Genomic DNA, 19,145 nt, shown 5'->3' on the forward strand with positions numbered 1-19,145 from the left:
AGTAATAAAAGGTACTGTCATTCACTGTATTTACAAGAAACTGCCTAATAGTTCAGTTACTGACTGCACTACAGTGATTATTTTAAAAAACCCACACAGCACAGCATGTTTGTCTTGTCCTTCAGAAATAATTTGTACGTACGAAATGACTTTGTTTAAACCATATGTGCTAGAAAATATAGAACTCTGCTATAGAAAGAGGTTAAAAAAGTTGAATACTGTGGAAAAAAATTTATTAAGTCTATACAAGTCTTCTGAAACAAACCATTGGCTTTGATACAGTAAATTCAAGTGAATACTCATTGCAATAGTATTTTTTCATACAGAGATTAAGAAGCCCTATAGCTTCCCATTTAGTGTCAGTGACAGAAGTTTTATTTCTGAATAAGTAGCTGCACAAAGCAGACGTGATAAGAGATCTCACAGCCATCTGAGCTATAGTTCAGATAAACTTATATTACAAACATTTCAGAAAATTAGGAATCCATACTGAAGTGTGGCAAATTGATTCACAATGAAAGAACAATGACATCACTCAGACCCCTTGCCAATAATGAAGACTTTCTGCAGCAAGTCTAGAGCAGACCATCATAAAAACCTAGAGTGCAAGAGTACCACAAATTTAGTATATAAATATCACAGGATTAAAACTCCAGTTAAGCCATCAACTGAAGTGATGATTAAAAGGAAAACATGGCGTCCCCCAGCTTTGCAAAGGAAGCTTTCAAAGCATCTCTTCAAGAAAGTGCTGATGCCAACTAGGGCCTGTGCCAATTTGTGTTTTAGACAGCACTGCTGAAAGACAAAATTTTAGCAGATTTGTCTATGGACTGTATCACCCTGCTGCTTTTAACACCTTAGAGAGAAGCATTTACTAGAAGAGATGAAATGTAACATTTATAGCTCATACTGTTTCCAAAAATCTGTGCATACTATATAGTGCTATAATTTCAACAGAATTTAAAAATAAGACAAAGAGCAGACAATGCAGTAGTGTGTTTGTTAGATGGATTTGTTTAGAATAGTTACACAATTAATGTATACAGTTGTAAAATTTTTAGTGCATTTTTCTTGCACATTATTTATGCTACTTATAAAAACCTGAAGATTGCAAATTGGGCATGCTTACCATAACATTTTCAAACTGGGAAAGCTGCAGAACATTTTTCCTACAAGTGTTCACTGCCATGATACAAAACAAATATGTGCAAACTGCAAGGTCCCTAAAAATAGCATTTAATGACTTTATGTACAGAAAGATGTAACTATCTGTTTAAATATGCAAAGAATAAGCTTCCCAAAGTTTATAACATAGAACAATATCCACCACATGCTCCTCCTCCTCCATATCCTTCTTCCTTGTTTGTTAATTTTACACCTCTGTTTTGGCTTTCACTCTCCCACAGTCCAGGAGTCTGAATGATTTTTTCAACAAGTTCTTCAAAGGCACACTGCACACCATCACATGTTTTTGCACTTGCCTCTGAAGAGGGGACACAAAAGTCAAGTGTTAGCAAAACTTCTAGTAACTTGTTTAATATTTCTCTTTCTGTTAAGTTTCAACCTACAACGGACTTCTACAATATATTCTGTAAGAACAGAGCAGTGCCAAAATGAGCAGGTATGCAGAGTTATCACCACACAGGTAGCACCTCAAAATATTTATAACAGAAGAGCTTTCAAGCTGAACTTCACCAGAACATATGAAGGTAGCTATATTTAGCTTTATTTTTCTGTAGAAAGCTTTAAAAATAAAGCTTTCTACAGAAAGCTTTTTTTTTCTGAGCTTTATTTTTCTGTGGAAAGCACTCCAGTAAGAAAAACCAGGATTCTTGTCTGAAAAACCTGGTTGCTGTTCTGTATTTCAGTTCTGTACATTAGTCGCAACAGCGGTACCATAAAGAACCAAGGATCCATACTGCAGGATTGTGGGTCAGTCTCTAAGATAAAACTCATTGATAAAAAGCAATAAGGGATCCCACTTCTTTTGCAGTTAGCAGAATTTTAGGTGATTTCACTCAGGATCCTTACTTTGACCAAGACTAAGAAATCTGCTCACAGGTTATATTATGAGAACAACAGACACCATCAGAAATCGTTTCGTTCCGCAAAGGCAGATGCCGTGTTCAGCGATGCAGCCATGCAGATACTTAACATTTGCAGCATGCAAATATATCTCATACATATATATATATATATATATACACACACACACTTAGTTAGTCATAGTCTGATTTTCATTTTTGTTTTCATCTTCCATGCTCTTAATAGCTTGTGCCTGAACTTTGAACTTTTATTTCCACATCTAACACTGCAGCTGAAGAGAAACACAGCAGATCACTAAACAAAAATAAATCTTTAGTCAGAGATAAAGAATGTATGTATAAGTACAGAACATGTCAATGAACTGCTTTGCTACTGGAATCATCCTGTAAAATAATCCCTTCTGATCCTTAGGTGAAACATGTAATAAACATATGCATAAAGTGTCACTTCAACACCCATTTTTTAATTTATCATTACATGGCTTTGCCTACAAGACCCATTTCACTTTGCAGCAGGATGAGACCAATATACTGGCTCCAGTCATAATTATTCAATCCCACCCACCACCCAATATATAAGTTAATTATATACCTCCCTATTTTTACATCCCAGTTCTAATACAGATTTCTCTCAGGTACCAGCTGTTTTGCTATACTGAAGGCTGGCCACTAGCACCAGTTTTCTCTCTTTTATTTTCGTTCTGTTATTAATTTAGCAAGCCAGCTGGGAAAAGAAATCAGACAAAACCCAAAACCCAAAATAGATTTCACCAGGCTACAAAGGGCTTTTATTAAGGATGCCCATCATCCTTATGGATTTCCATATAATCACCCACAGTTAGAATAAAAAAAACAGGAATACCCGTTATCTTTGTGCCTACTGCAGGTGAGAAATATCATTAATTGGACTGTACATGTAAAGACTATCCATCCTACAGTAGTGATACTTTTCTTTACATAAAAAAAAAATCGAGAAAGATCTCTGCAAATATCTATAACATACCTATGAACAACATGGAATGTTTTCTTGCAAATTTGAGGCCTTCATTTCTGTCAACTTCACGGTTTTCCTATAATAAGACAAGGCATTAGTATTCATTATTAACAAAATACACCAACAGATTACTTACTGCAGTTGAATTTGGTTTACCTTATCAATCTTGTTTCCAACTAACATTTTCACTATGTCATTCCTTGTGCAGTATGTTTCCAATTCATTTAACCAGTTATCCAGCTTGACAAAAGTATCTCTTCTCGTGACATCATAAACTGAAAGACATTAGCCATATTATTTCCACAATATCTTCCCAAGAATTAAATCTTATATTACAAAAGGAGCAAAAATGATGGCTTTTTGAACCAGGACACTGAAGGAGTCCTAAGGATTCAAATTTACCTTCTATATGAGTAACTAGAAAACAAAAGTAGGACATCCACCAGCTCAAATCACTGAAGCAGAACAACTGTAAGCTTCAGCCACCTACGGTTCTCCGTCTAATACAGCTTGATACATCCCAGCTTACAGGCTAGAGACTATCATTCTCCAAGGAATTCTACACTTGCAGATCCCCTGATGTAGGATACATACCTTAAATCACTACACAACAGCTATGCAAAGAGGATGGCATTATCTTCAGCATTGAGTTAATTATTACTAATCAAGGCTTGTTTAACACCACTGCTATGCTTCTGATCTAGCTAAAATGTAAACGGATCACCAGATGTTCACATATACTAGTAAACAACTAAGTTTACAATATTTTAGTGTTTTAAACTATTTAGTATTTTTGTGAAATATAAGATACACTAGGAGCAGAAAGTCCAGGAAAAAAAAAGGCAGATAAAAATCTAAAATCCACTACCCAGTAATTATTTAATAGCTACCATTTCAAGCTATGAAAGCAGTTTTTCCTTTGTTTTCACATGCCATGTGCAGACAGGCACAAACAACTTGTTTCAATCAAATCTGTAATACTTGGCTTGCATGAGCAACCTTATTTTTAGGAAGACAGGTAACAACCAAACAGAGGATACTGAAAAAAATGGGAGAGCAAATCTCAACAGCAGCACCTTCAATCTCCCAAACAGTACTTGTTTACAACTTTCAACAGTAAGTGGTAGGTTCTGTGCAACTAAGCAACTTGACAAGACATGCTTTGACAGCACCTTCCTACACCAGGAAGAGAATACAACTCACAACTTGGGAAACCTCCCAGGAGGTCACATGACAGATGTTATTCCATGTTAAACCATTTGCCTAGACATTGTATTTTACCAAGATTCTCTAAAGGCAGAAGCAACTTCAAGAAGATTAAGTGTACTTCCCTGCCCTTACTTCAGTCAGCTCCACTCTTAGCAGTGGAGAAGCAGAACTTCAGAGCTCACTGCCTATTTAACAGGTTACCATATACGAAAAAAAAGCAAATGGGACTTCATTGTGAAGCTGCAATTAGGGGTTTTCCCTAGATTTCTCATGTACAAATTTGTGCTTTGTACATGTGCAGCTAGTCTTTTCTAAGTGATTCTGACTGCATAATATTCCATCAGCTGGGAGACGAATAATAAAATACGCCAGCCAGATCTGTGGTGGTTTTGATTGACCCAAACATCAGTAAAGTATTTTTAACATCTAGGAGAAATTTGAACCCCTCAGAAACTGTTGTGGTAGGCCTGGGGAAGTGTCTTGAGGGGTGGGGAGTGGCACATAGTTCCTGTGTGTCCTGAGTGAAAGTTCTGGAAGTTGTTTCATCAGGTCCAGCAGAGCCAATCTCTGATGGCTCTGAAGGTGATGGACATGCTGCCAGCCAAGTTTGGGCCAATTAGAGGTGCTAGTTACGCCTCTGTGAAAACATATTTAAGAAGAAATCAAAACAAAGCAGGCACGCACTTCTTTGTAGTTAGAGGAGGAGGAGGTGCAGGTAAAAATATGTGAAGGGAGAACAGCATGGAGATGTCAGTGAAGAAGGTGGGGGAGGAGGTGTTCCAGGCACCGGCGCTGAAAATCCTCTGCTAGCCATGGTGAAGGCCATGGGGGGAGCAGGAGGTTTCCCTGCAGCCCATGGAGTCCACAGGAGTGCAGAAATTCTACCCACAGCCCACGCCAGAGGAGCAGGTGGATGCCTGGAGAAAGCTGTGATCCAGTTGGAGTCTCATCAAAAGAGTTAAAACTGAAAAGGCCTTGACTGGGAGAGAAAGGCCTTGCTCCTGGCATGGAAGCAGCCTGGCCTCGGCTCGGGAGAGTCTGCACAGCACCTTATAGGCAAAAGAACTCATGCTGCAGCAGAATTTGGGCGAGATGTTGCTCATGAGATTAGACCCACGCCAAAGAAGTTCCCAGAGGACTGTCTCTCGTGGGAGGGACCCCATGGCTAAATAGAGAACCCCTCTCCCTGATGAACTGACCAGAGAACACCCCTCACCCTGCCCCCTGCCCGTGTTGCTGGTTTGGAAAGAGGGAAGGGGGGTGAGCGCAGAGACTGCTTCTTAAGAGGGTGGGAGTGAGAGCAGGAAAACTGTCTGGAGAGAGAGAGAGAGAGAGATAAGTAGGGATAAAGAGTATTTGTAGTAGAAGAATTGTGGTGATGAATAGATTTATGGACCTGCTCTGTGGACTGAGAAAATACCCTACACCCTGCCCCTCTACCCGAGCTTGCTGGTTAAAAAAGAGGAAAGGGGGTGAATAAAAATGGGTTCGTAAGAGGGAGGGGGTGAGTGAACAAAATAGTGTATGAAAAGTTTATTTTTGCCTTGCATTTATCCTCCAACTCTGTTAGGTAATTAAATCACTTTTTGCAACTTTAAGTTTAGAGCCTGTCTGCCCTTTCTTCCGTGTGTCCTCCTACCAATGTCCTATCTCACTTAACTCATGAAATTGGTGTGTGTTTTTACAGGTTTTTTTATTTTGCAGCAAGAGAGTCGAGGTGCCTGGTGTTTAGTCAGGGTCAAACCCCGACAGACCCTACAGTGCTTTTATTAATTTCATTAGGAAAAAACAGCAGGGAGAAGAAAAAGAAAAAGCTGTATCATACTGATACAGAGAGATTACACTAAGGAGAATTTTTTTTTTATTCTGCACTTAGTAAGCACAGGCAAAAATAAAAAGCAATAAATAAAAGACAAATTCATGACAGCACAAAGACAAAAGCTGCAAACTATCCCTTCAGATAGCAGTAGCTTTTATTCTCGTGCAAAAATCATAGCTTCTCAAGCCAGTCAGATTGACTACATGAGAAAGAGGTTGAGACAAGATTCTTTAATGTGAATTGTTCAACACAGATGTAAATATTTTTAATATCAATTAGATATTATATAAAGGCTATATGAGTTTGTATAACCCTAATGCACAAGAAAACCACAAACATTCAAACTGGCACGCAAAGGACACTTACCTAGGATAACACCTTGTGCACCTCTGTAGTAACTGGGGGTTAATGTTCTGAACCGCTCTTGACCTGCAGTATCCTAAAAAGCCATTCAAAAAGTTCCATTATTAGAACTTGAGCAGAATGTAGTTTAGCTTTCAGGTGTTCTAATGCACACACAAAATAAGATTTAAACTATATACCACTACCAGATTAGCTGAGTTTATTCCATCCCCTGCTGTTTTACTGTACATTGAGATTTTATGTATTCTGTCCTGGGAAACACCTTTGAACTATTAGATGCAGTATGTAACTGGATTATGTAACAGTAAGACAGACATTTCTGCAGAGCCATTCGACCTGCAGCTAGTACTGCAGCAACTAGCAAGAAAGCAGCATAGCTGCAGTACTAATATTTTGTAACAAGCATCACAGCCCATGACAACAAAACCAGTTCCCTCACTTCAATCACTTACTCCAATTAAATTTGATTGAGTGTCTGAATAAATGCACTAACATGCTATTGCACAGCAGAAGCAGAAATTAGTCAGAGGTTTTTCTGGTTTTAAGCAAAGTTGAGTCTACAACCTAAAATTCAGACAGTCAACACCTCTGGAAAAAAAAAAAATAAGAAATCCAAACAAAATTAGAATGGTGTTTTATTATCAGATATTAAGTTGTAGTGCACACTCATTAAAGACTTTATGCATAGAATATTTAAAAAACTTTATCCAATTTACCCAGGCTAGAAGTGACACATGAAACACTGGATTCCCTGACAAAGAACCTGAATAAGTGAACTGGACCTCAACATTCTACAAGCCACTCAGTCAATTTCACATCTCAAACTGGTTTTGTGTCATGATGTACCTTTACAAGCTTTTATTTTCCAGTATACCTCTTTACGTTTACCACTATGAAAGCAAATATTCCTCATTCTATTATAAGTATGGTTTTCCTCCTGTATGCCTGGTTTTCTTCCGGTCAAGCTATTGCATTTCTTTTCCTTGTCAAACACATTTATTTCACTGATGATTACTATTGTAACTAAGCCATTAAGTCCTGTTTGTTAGTGAGGTATGAAGTGCCCTCCAAGCTATAGAAACATTGCAGTACACATCATGTTCTACTACTACTTCCCAAGGAAACAAAGGTCCAGTACGTTGCTTGTATGAGAAAAAAGTTTTATTCTTGCTTGCTACAAGAAGACACAACTGGGCCTGACTAGTCAAAAGGTGCTCCAAGTTTCGTAAGTGTGGACGCTGGTTTACACAATGGAGAATATTTTTTAAAAGCTTGGAAGTACCTTTTCTTCCCTTGCCATAATAAAAGTTCTACTTTTAATTAGAGCAGAAGTTGAACATTCTAAAGCCACAATTACAAACATTGCCCTCTCTCTTTGAAATCCATCTGCTACAAATAATTCTGACATTGAGCCTACAGAAGTCTTCACATGAGGGCTATGAAGTTTAGACTAAAAATGGGTTTAGAGAGGTAACATATGAGCATGCAACTGTAATTCTTGACCTATTAATACACAATCTCAATGTTACAGGAAAAATTTAGTAAAGAAGAGCACCCTTCTACTGACTTAATACCATTTAATTCCTCCTTTTCTCTAATTCTATCCCAACCACACCAGGAATTAGTACTGCAGAAGCTCACAAGCATCAGAACTACCCTTCAAGCCAGTTGTCCCACAGTTGATTGCACCTTCTGAATGGTGCAGTATTAACCTCCCACTTCTCAACATCACCTTCATATTAATAAAAAGGGATTCTATACAAACTGTACTAAATTGCTATTCCTAAAGTAAAGAAACACATGAAGAACTTCGGAGACACTTACCCATATTGCCAGTTTAGCTTTGTTTCCATCAACTGAAATTGTTTTCACCTTGAAGTCCACACCTAGGAGGAAAAATATTTTAGTTCTTCAAACATACTACAGCTATTTTTGAAAAAGAAAATGAAATGGAAAAAATAAAATCAAACTCAGAAAAAAAGCTGTGTTTTGACATGAACAGGAAGAGTAAGTTCCATTAGCTATTTATGAACCTCGCTCAAAATGCAAAGTTTTCTTGCTGACAGGCTTTTGCAAAAGCCTAAGGGCCTTTTAAGCCACTGACTCAAAATATTTTATGGAAGTAAGGCAAATACTACATCTCTTGTATTAAAGCACATATTCCAGGACAAATTTTCAAGTTTATAATTCAAATGGATTAACTTTATTTCCATTACTCACAAACACGCTCTCCTAACAGACAACAAGGTAATGGTTCTGCTGCTCAGCCATCTACCCCAACATGTAACAACTCTTCCCCCTTCATGTGTCCTCCATCCTCAGGAACTAGCAGCCTATCAACTGCTCAAGGACAAGCTGCATGAAACTCAGGCCAGGGAGTGCAATACGTTAGTGACTGCAAATTTAAAGGACATAGTGACACACATGTTTGAAAGGCTCAATAGAGTTATGATCCATTATGCTTTAATTTAATCCTTAGCTTACTAATAGCAAGTAACTAACTAGAAATACATTTCTAGTATTTTGGAGGGACTTCCACTTCCCACAAGACAGCAGCTCTGAAATGGAGTGTGGAAAGTTGGTACTTTTGTAAAAACAACTTTCAAGTGCAACAGCAAACTTTTTGCATTTGGAATTACAATGTCAATCATCACACTGCCTACCAGAAAAAGAATTCAACTATTCTAACCCAAAGTGAGTAGGGCCCCATGACGAGTGTGTTGCACTTACATTCCCAAGGTCACGCACATTACAAACAAATACAAACAGCTGCCAAAATACATTCAACTTAAAGTCAAAAAGGATATATAGGATGATTAAGAAACTGAATACTACAAGCAAATTTAAACTTCAGTTGCACTGAAGTTTAAAGAAGCTTTGTTTCAAATAAGATAAACACAATTTTCATTCCATTGTTTCACAGCTTCAGCTCACTGAAGTGTTCCCTGACTTGTCAGGTGATTTTCCGACAACATTCTGCACTGGAAGAAGCCCATAATCTATTTCAAGCAAAATTTTCCCAAAATACATCAACTTTTGTACTAACTGAACAAACTTCATTTTTTTCAGGTACTAGGACTCCTAGTCCCTAACTTAGCAGCAATACAACGCTCAATACCATGCACAAGGATGGTACATTATTCCAGAGTTATGTTCACAGAAAAGAACAGTTGATATTAACTTCATTTGAAACACAAAGTTCTTAGAACTTTACCTAGTTCACAGAAGAGTGCTATGCTAGCAATTTGACTCAAATTGATCCTAAAGAACATTCTGTTCTGTCCACTTTTCAGCACTCTGCAGTAACTTTTAGACTAACAGAATCTCTTTCTTCCACTGTAATTGCATGTTTCTTCCCCTTAACTGCAAAAATCACCATTTTCAATTCAGTCAGTAGATCCAACAGTTCACAGCGCATGCTTTTATCCATTAGTCTGGCACCAAAACCTGTAACTGCAGATATTACAAGTCTATTGGATACTTAACATGACAAATTGAAATACGTGGTAATTTCAAGAAACAAAACTTTCTTCCTTAAGATAAGCATAACAGACACATTGTGAAGCCACAGCATTCTTCTCCCATTCAGTAAACAGATTCAGTATCCTGTGCCTGCACAGTTCAGCAATTTTCATTTAATGGAAATGGATATATATACACCTTTATGTTACCCTTGCTCCTGGTTCTAAAATTTACTTTCAGTTTTGCAAGAGCAATGCAAGTAAAATAAACTAAAATAGTGACTAAACCCCATGTTTTAAACTGATTATTGAAAAGCAAAAGTATGAAAATGAACTAACAGCACATCAAACTAAGTGTAAGCGATCACTTTAAAGTGATCAAGGCATGTCAAATATAATTCTAGCAAACAAAGGTGCTCAACACATACGAAAGCCAATTAACAAAAAGAAAACTTTAAAATACTTAGGGTTTTGGTTAACAATCTGCCATAAGAGAGGACAAGTAGAAAAAAAACTTAAGGCTCAAGAAAATCTTGTTGAATTGAACAAACAGGGTACTTATAGTCTCTAAAACCAATAGTGAAACACAGACATGTTTGTGACAGGTGTCACTTCTGACCTTGCAAGAGTGATGTGTCTACCCTTGACAACAGAAAGCTGACAGTGCTTTCCACCATGCCTTGGAAGGCAGCCAGAAACACGACAGAACTACTAGACTGTACTCCTGTGTGTTAACACCTCCTGCCTCAGCACTACACGCTAACATACTATGGACTTACAGTCTGCAAGAAACAGCTGTGTCACCGATACTGCTCTCACATTCAGGCTAGTAATGCCATGCTGTATTTATAGGAAGTGCAAAATCAGCTACAGTGTAGTATTTGTGTTGTAGGTAAGTGATAAGATGGACAGCTTAGGAGTTTGAGGACTTCAAATGCAAGGAAAGTTAAAAAGAGACATCAGATCTGTGCAACACACCATTTATGAAATAGGGATTGCACTGAACACTTATCTACCATCTCTCATACACAGAGCAAGCAAGTGAAGACAAGCATGAGCAGCAATGACAACAGAAAATACTGGGGTACATGTAATCTGGCAAAATCCATGTGATGAAGCCCAACTAACAAGTCAGCCTCAAGAGAATACAAGGAGGACAGGTAGTCTGCTGGGTTAAATACAACATGCTTAACCCAACTGAAGCTGAACTATTTGCCAAAAGCAGCTTATTTTTCAGAGAATATCGCAGGATTTTTACAAAGATCTGAAACCCCCCCCCACAAAACAGTAATTTAGGGTTTCTTTTAAATTGGACCCAACAGGTCTGTGCAGTCTATGAAGGCAAGGTATGTCTCAATAGGTCATCACAGGGGACCAGTTGTGCTGCAGTCAAGGCTTTCCTCAGTACTGTGGGTTTGTGTGCAGTTCTTGCTGTATATTAAAGAAAACCAAACTAACAAAGTTCTCTTCACTTTCTAACCCTAATAAAACAAAATATAGTCACTTTAGCAGCTCAGCAGTCATTCTGTAGATAACATTGAAGGAAGACATTATTTATAGTCCATTCATTTTGGAAAAGCACCATACTCTTAAGTTTCAACAGGAAAGCCTTTAAAACCTCTTCCGTTCCCTAACTCAAAACAAAATAGTGTTTAATTAGGACAAAAAGAACTCCAAGCCAAGACTCAAAAAGTGTTTTGACATTTCACCATCTTTTAAGTACCTGAAACTGACATCTAGGGTCTGTCTTCATGCAGCAGAATAGTTACCTCTAGGAAGTCGCTCCAACTGCTTTATCTATATGAACAATAAATCATGCCCTGAATTCAAAGTCAACATGCTGCTTCTTAGAATTACATTCACCAGAAGAGTGGCAATGCAACTGGACAGTAGTTTAAAAAGAAAAACAGAAAACCTAAGAACCCAGATTATGTCCTCTTCCAGTTAAGTGGACAACAAAATTAATCTGCTAGCCTCCATGAGAGCTCCACCCATCATGATGTAGGATTTACACAGTTGGGGTACACAGTAGCTCAATGCTACTGCAGAACACTACCTCAAACATCAGCTAGACGAGCCTAACACAGTGATCTAGACCAGCATTTGCTCAGTCTCTAGAAACTGACTTTTCCTGCCAAATGATCACATTCATTCCAGGTTAGTGTATTATGTTCTGTTTCAGAACTCAGACTCTATCTGAAGTAATGCTTACATTGAGTACTCTTCCTCCTTTTCCACATCAGAAACACAGTGGATTATGACCTGCCAAGTAGGATCTGCCAGCAGTACACCTTCAATTGATGCTATTTAACAACAGTGATTAGCCACCACAAATGCTGTTGTGCATTTTAACAAACCCAAAGAAGAATTACTTCAGGAAATAATTCCTTAGTTTCTCAAACAGTGCACTGATACCAGGCAAAAAGTATTACACACAAACAGCAGAATGAAAAAAATAAACCCCACGATTAAAAACAAACAAACAAACAAAAAAACCCAAAAAACAAACAACACCCTAACAAAGATGCCCACACAGAGATTGAACTATTCTTTTGTTATCCAAGACATTATGAAAGTAGCTATTCCACACTAACTTCCCAGCTCACACGGTTGACCTATCAAGAAAGTAACAGGACCTGAAGTATATACAGTGCCAAAACTATTAGATTAGGATCCAAGATTGCCATCTTCACCACCTGATCTATTTCAATCCTGTTTCCTTCCACGCTATCCTCCCTCATAAACTGAGGTGGGGCTACTTGCACAACTTCATTTTTTACGAGCAATGGAATGAACAAAAATAGGCCACATTCCTCCCCTTGGCTTCTCAGTGCTTTATATGAAATAGTACTCCTGAATCTTATTAATGTAAATGAAAAATAGACCAATTTATTTAATTCTTAATAAATTAGACAGAGCCAGCTTTGCTTACCAACAGCTGAACTCAAAAAATGTTATATAAGTTCTTAGACAGAACTCTTCCTACAGAGAAAGTAAAAAATGCAACTGATATGATTGTGTGAAAAAATATTTCTATTTTCCATTATTTCAGTTATTACTTTGGCACAGAGCTGCACCACATTCTTAAAAGCTCCATTTTGCTTCCTTTGAGAACAAATTTACTTAGTGTATCCGGCATTCTGGGTCACTCTCCTCCAGCACAGCTGACCTATGCTGGTAGGTATAATGCCAGCACAGCAGTGACACATCACTGCTTTTTTTCCCAGCACCTCTAGATTCTTGGCTCTCTTCCACTTCTCTCAGGAGTCTAGCTGCCAACGGACTGTTTGCTAAGTAGAAGGAAAAAAGTAACATTGTAATTTCCTCCCTATAGTGGAAAAGCAGAAGCCATAGAGAGCCCAGTACTCTCAAGTATTGTCAGAAGTTGCAAGAGCTAACATTCCCTACTAAAGAGTCTTAAGATAGCTACCAAGTATCACATTACATAGACACAAGGTCTGGACAGCAACATTACTATTCAAAAACTTGACAGCGATCTTGTACAGATAAATCAGTACGAGAGTAGTAGTTCTTACAGAAAGGCAGACATGCCTTAACTTCATTACATGTTAGACAAGTCTGAACAAACCACAATTTTACACCGAAAATGTTATCAATTTTTCTAAGGCAGTATCAGCACATACTTACCAATTGTTGCTGCAAGTTCTGGGTCAAATGTATCATCTGTGAAACGCAGCAGAAGGCTGATAAGGAAAAAAGAAAAATAAGAGATACTATTACTGCAGCATATCCATACCTTGCTGGAAGCCTATAAATTACACCTTTGAAAGGAACAGCAAGATCACATAGCTAAATAAAAACACTTTTTTTTTTGGTAGGAGCGAATTCATGGAAAAAATATGATAATATGGAAAGAATAGAGCAGACATGCTCTGTTAGCTGAGCTCATGTCTCTTCTCTGTATGTATTACCAAGTATGTCTCTTTGAAAACAAAGTACTACACAAATTGTCAAATCAGTTGCAAGAACAGTCGTGTGATCTGCTTGTCAAAGCATTTTACTTCAACTTTATTCTATTTTTTTTCTCCAGAATTCAGTATAAAAGTAGTATTTTTTTGTTTTGTTTCAATATTGCTTCACACAGTATTTCTGCAAGCTTGAGAAATAGATTCCAAGTCAGCTTTTCATCCCAGAAATAACTCCTTGAACTGGGCCCACAGGGGAACACAAAGGACAACAGCCATCAGAAATAAAGACACAGAAGCTGAAGAATAGCACTAATCCCCATTGTTTAATGATTTTGTATCTTTTTGTACATAAAGACTTACGTGCACACAATATTTCCTCCTATCCTGATGAATGTGTTTGCTACCAATAAAAGAAGTTACAACTAAGACTTAATAGAACATCACATATAGCAGTGCAGAGTCCCTTTAAGTGGCCCATGATGCCACTGGTATCAAATGTAAATACTTTTTGTGGGAGACAAGGATTCTGAGCATACAGTTGCTAAAAATCACACTTCTTAGGCATCTGTGTCAAGTGCATATTACCATGTGGCAGGCAGCTGTTTGCTATGACCACAGCTTCTACTCATTTCCAGGCTGGAGAAACAAAACAAAGCCTTATTTACTTTTTGGTCTTCCCCCCCACCCTGTTCTTTTATTCTCTTTTTGCATGTGAATTTAGGAGCCAAGTGCTTTTTAGCATTTGGACAAAGTCCTGCATTGACAAAAAGAGTAACCACTGAAATTCCTTTATTTCAATGAGGATGGGTGACAACTCCAGAGTTAATCATAGACCAGCCTTTTTTCTCACCTTAGTCCAGATCTCCAAAACCAAATGGCAGCTTTATTCATCAATGAATAATTAAAATAACAACGTTTTTAAAAATCATGGCACACAGGTTTTTACCAGTACCTTCAGATGGTTCAACCAGGATGCTATTTAAGAACAGTTCTTTTTAGTTATAACTATTTTCATTCGGAACATACAAATTATGGAACCCTTATAGTGCCACTAGAATAAAAACATCATTTTACCAGTCTTGCATGCCAGCCAACTTCTATATTCCCCACCTTTTTTCCAAACGTAGCTATGTACAAAGCACAGCACCCTCAAAGGGACCACATTTAAGACAGCGTTTGTTCAGAAGTCAGGACTCCAGCCACTTACTACACCATGCTAATACCAGTTTAATATCTGATCTTTCCTAGTCAAGCAATAAGAGACACCTGAATACCTCAGTATTAAGCTCCTGTACCTGAACAGCAGCACTGTTATCATTTAACAGCATTTTATTTCCTCCACATAATGCCTCTTTTAACAAGCTTTCTGATATAAAGAAACAGGTATGTAAATAGGTATGCAAAACCACTGTGTGTTTTATCTGCCCCAGGAAAAATTCTTCCATATGGCCACTCATATATGAGAGATGACCTCAACTAAAAGAAATTTGCTCAGATCATGCGTGTCATCAGGGGCCTACTGTACTAATTATCGATTCAGTAGATAACTCAAACGAATAACTGACAGATTTTTAACGAATATGGGCTCTTTTTTTTTCCTAATTAGCAATTTGTCTGTAATTTACGGTCATGGCAGAGGACACAGATTATTGCCATAAAAACATCAAATCTAAAATTACTGGTGTGCTACGTTCCCAGATGCCCTCCCACATTTATATCCCACTCCCTTTACTAAAAACTGTATCACTACCAAAAAACCAGTTTAAAAAACCACACACAAAATAAAATGCCGACCCCTTAGGTTTCGGATCTACAGCTTAGCCAAAGCCATGAATAGGCCAGGGAGGAAGAAACCAACTTCGAAGTACTTCATAAAGCCTGTAATTACCAGAAGAATGTCTGACAGAACTATTTCGCTGCGTCCCCCTGCCCCCCGCACACATCCAATGCTGGGTCACTTGTGACTCTGCATATATCTATTATGGACTAGCCATTAACCCCAAAGCGCCGTGGAGATGTACAAGGGCACCTATCTCTCCACGACGCGACGCTGCCCCGGGCATAGGGCGGCCCAGGTCACCCCGGTCAGCCCGACAGAACCCCCGCCTCATCCGTCTGCAGCTGGGCCTGGCGGACACCAGCTCGGGGCCGGCGGCTGCGGGAGCGCTGCGGAGGAGGAGAAGGAGGAGGAGGAGGGCGGAGGGGGAACCTGCCGGCCGCCGGGGGGCTGGCCGGGAAGGGCCGAGAGCGCTCCCCCCGCGGGCCTGGCCCTGCGGGGCGCAGGCCGCGCCCAGGCGGCGTTGTCCGACAAGGGGCCTAGGAGAGGCCGCGGGAGGCTGGCGGACGCCCCCTCACCTGGACTTGCCGACGCCGCTCTCGCCGATGATGAGGATCTTCAGGGTGGTCAGCACGTCCTCGTCCATCCCGGCAGCACCCCCCGACCGGCCCCGACCGGCCCCGACCGCCCGACGCTCCCTGCGCAGCTGCGGCGGCGGCGCTGCGCCTGCGCGGGGCTGCCCGCGGTTTGTTTACAGCGGGCGGGGCGGGGCGGGCGGTGCGCGTGCGCGGGGCTCGCGGCGGGGGGAGCGCCTGGCGGCGGCCTGAGGGGTGAGGGGGGTTTGGAGCTGCTGGCGGTGGCGGAGAAACCGGAGACAGTGGCAGCGAGTTATTAGACATTGGAACGGGCTGCCCGCCGAGGTGGTGGGATCCCCGTCCCCGGAGGTTTTTAGGGGAAGACTGGACGTGGCACTCGGTGCCACGGCGTGGTTGACACGGTGGTGATCGGTCAGAGGTTGGACTCGATGAGCTCAGAGGTCTTTTCTGTGATTGCTTGCGGCGCACGAAGGCTGTCGGCCAGGGCCCGGTGCGGGAGCAGAGCCAGCTGCCCATCCCGCGGGGAACAGCTGGTCCGGAGCCTGCCACCAAAACATGGGCTGCTTGGGCACAAACCAGAGTGCAGGCCAGCTGGTACGTGACACCACGGACTGTTCTACCAGCATCTTACATTCGCCCTTAAAAGCCCTAAATGTTTGCTTTTAAACTGATTCCTGTGAGAAAGTCTCTTTATAACCAACTCAGCTAACCTGCTATTATGGCTTGGGACCTACCTCAGGCCGTGTGTAAACAAGTGCAACTCTTCTAAAATTAGCAGAATATGTGGCAGATGTGGGTCTGAGATTCCTTGGCTGGTGGTATAGCCCTTGGCCCAGCTGGGCAGCCTCTGGGCAGTCCATAGACTGACTCCATCACACACATGAACGAGTTCATGCTCTTCCGTAGCCACACCAATCAGTCACACCAAAGGAAGAGATCAGGCCATGTCAGCAGTTTGCACAAGGCAGGTTTGCTTGCGAGGCTGTCCTGATTTGTGTCAGAATGATGGCTGCAGTGGGCACAGCTCTTCCAGCAGAGTCCTGACTCTGCTGAGCAGTTGCCTTCACCTGAGTTCCAGATCAACACAGAAACCGCTCTCTGGTGTTTTTGTGGTAAACCTCTCTGTTGCCTGGCTCCTTCCACTTTCAGGATCTGGTCTCCTGACTCTTTTACCTCAGAAAAATAGCTCCCAGGATGAGTACAATAACAGTAATTATCCTATTAAACTATGGAGACATTCTATAATTAAACGTGCAAATGGCTGGCTGTGTTTACAACAGCACTGTGCTTGTTTGTAATGAGTAACATAAAAGTTTTTGAAGGTGTGACAGTTTTCATAGTTTGGATTGTGTTTTTGCAGTCATGCAAGAAAGCAGAATGTCTATACTCTCTAGTTTTTGTTGAAGCATACAGGAGCTGTGGGGTCTTAGTGTGGATCAGGATGAGGATTTGAATTCGGAAGGTATATCCAAACAGCAAAGTATTCTACTAAGGCTATTGAATCTCTTGAAGTCAGAGAGTATTTGTATTGTGGGATTTGATTTCCTTTTTCCATTGCAGCCATAGAATTAAACTATTAATGTGGATATTAGTCCTGATTCAGATCATAATCCTGTACCTCACTCAGAATGAAGGGTTGGTCAGGGTGGCATTCAGATCTTTGACTTTAATGATGAGCAGATGCAAGAAAAGAGGGAAAAGCTGCCCTAAGTAAACAATTCCATAGCTCATGCTTATGGATGTGGTGTTTTAGACCCTCTTAGGCATGCACTTTGAGAACAGGTATTTCTCCAGGTTGTCCTCCTTCAGTTGGAACTATGTAGTCCTCTCACTTTGAGATTGGATCTGAGTGCCACAATCAGCCTGTCTGCTGTCTGCATATCTATTTTAACTCAGGGAAGCCAGGCCTATTGCAGGAACCACCTGTTGGGTAATTAAAGTGTCTCATCCTTTAAAACAAGAATATTATTTATTCATTGAAAGATGTACGATGATCAGGACATATTTCAACAAACTTTAGCAGAGTTCTTCATTGAAGCCATTTCTGAACTGGTAGAGGCACCTAGCCTGCTGTAATTCATGGGTGCCTGTCTTTTTTCTTGCCTGCTTTTCAGTTCTCATCAGGAGTCCTCTTTTACTCCTCAGAACTAGCCTAATCCCTTGAATAAGGCTGGGAGGGTTTCTTCTTTTATTGTTTATTGTCCCATTTGATCCTGATCTCAGATGTGGGAGAGTCAAGCCACAGCAGTGTGGTTGGCCCTCCCTGATAATCAGTCTTCCTAGAAGAACACTGATGATTTTTTTTAATGCTATGCTGTTTCCTCTTGATTTCATCTTAGCAATCTCTGCATTTCTGACAGAATGGCACATAGCAGATCAACTTGTCTGCTTAGAATATTTATAAATAATTATGCATAGAGGCTTTCCTTATTCTGCATACAGTGCTAAGGGAAGCAGTCTGATGGTGGAAAACTAGTGTAACTGATTGCAAGGAAGGTCACTGCTATGGGGAGAGAGAGAGAGAAAGGAACATCAGCTATGCACTTCAGTTTCCCCTCATGCTTTGCAGTCTTGCATGAAGGCTGCCTGGTTCGTGGTTTGATAAAGGGCTCAGAGAAGTAGAAAAATGTCAGGTCCATCTCAGCCTGTGCAAATGTATGCGATCAGTTTTCCTGAGCTTTTGATTACTTCAGGGATGTGACAGAGAAGGAAAGACATCTTGACAGTGATATCCTGTACTCTCACCATTAAAATTCCCTGTCCACTGTGTTACAGACTTGGCTATATCTTTGATCATGAAAACAGATCATTAGGACTGAGTAACTGTGATTACCTTTCTCAAAAGATGGGAAATTATTTATAGTCACTCCCTTGGGGCTGTGATCTATAATGAAAGGGCCACTGCACTTCATGTACCCTCAAGGGACTGTAGAGCAGCTGCATAGTGCAGTG

The 19,145-nt window shown here is 40.2% G+C and overlaps 1 protein-coding gene across 1 annotated transcript; it reads right to left on the reverse strand.

Annotated features, from left to right (window-relative positions):
* Nucleotides 1-216: 216 nt before the first annotated feature.
* On the reverse strand, nucleotides 217-16,343 carry RAB18 (RAB18, member RAS oncogene family). The gene is made up of 7 exons (XM_085050456.1): nucleotides 16,176-16,343; nucleotides 13,540-13,595; nucleotides 8,255-8,316; nucleotides 6,434-6,506; nucleotides 3,196-3,314; nucleotides 3,049-3,115; nucleotides 217-1,483 (listed from the first exon to the last, which is right to left on the reverse strand). The coding sequence occupies exons 1-7, from the start codon at nucleotides 16,241-16,243 to the stop codon at nucleotides 1,305-1,307; spliced, it is 624 nt and encodes a 207-aa protein (XP_084906582.1). The 5' UTR covers nucleotides 16,244-16,343; the 3' UTR covers nucleotides 217-1,304.
* Between the last annotated feature and the right edge of the window lie 2,802 nt (nucleotides 16,344-19,145).

The sequence above is a fragment of the Lichenostomus cassidix genome, chromosome 2 (genome assembly GCF_008360975.1).
Source record: "Lichenostomus cassidix isolate B80296 chromosome 2, HeHo_3.0, whole genome shotgun sequence".
Lineage (NCBI taxonomy): Eukaryota > Metazoa > Chordata > Aves > Passeriformes > Meliphagidae > Lichenostomus > Lichenostomus cassidix.

Bases quoted from the DNA above. Each gene is read 5' to 3' on its own strand.
- RAB18 (XM_085050456.1), bottom strand. From the start codon at position 16,243: ATGGACGAGGACGTGCTGACCACCCTGAAGATCCTCATCATCGGCGAG. The intron at 13,596-16,175 runs GTGAGGGGGCGT...TTTCCTTATCAG, and splicing joins AGCGGCGTCGGCAAGTCCAG to CCTTCTGCTGCGTTTCACAG. The intron at 8,317-13,539 runs GTAAGTATGTGC...TTTTCCTCCTAG, and splicing joins AGAACTTGCAGCAACAATTG to GTGTGGACTTCAAGGTGAAA.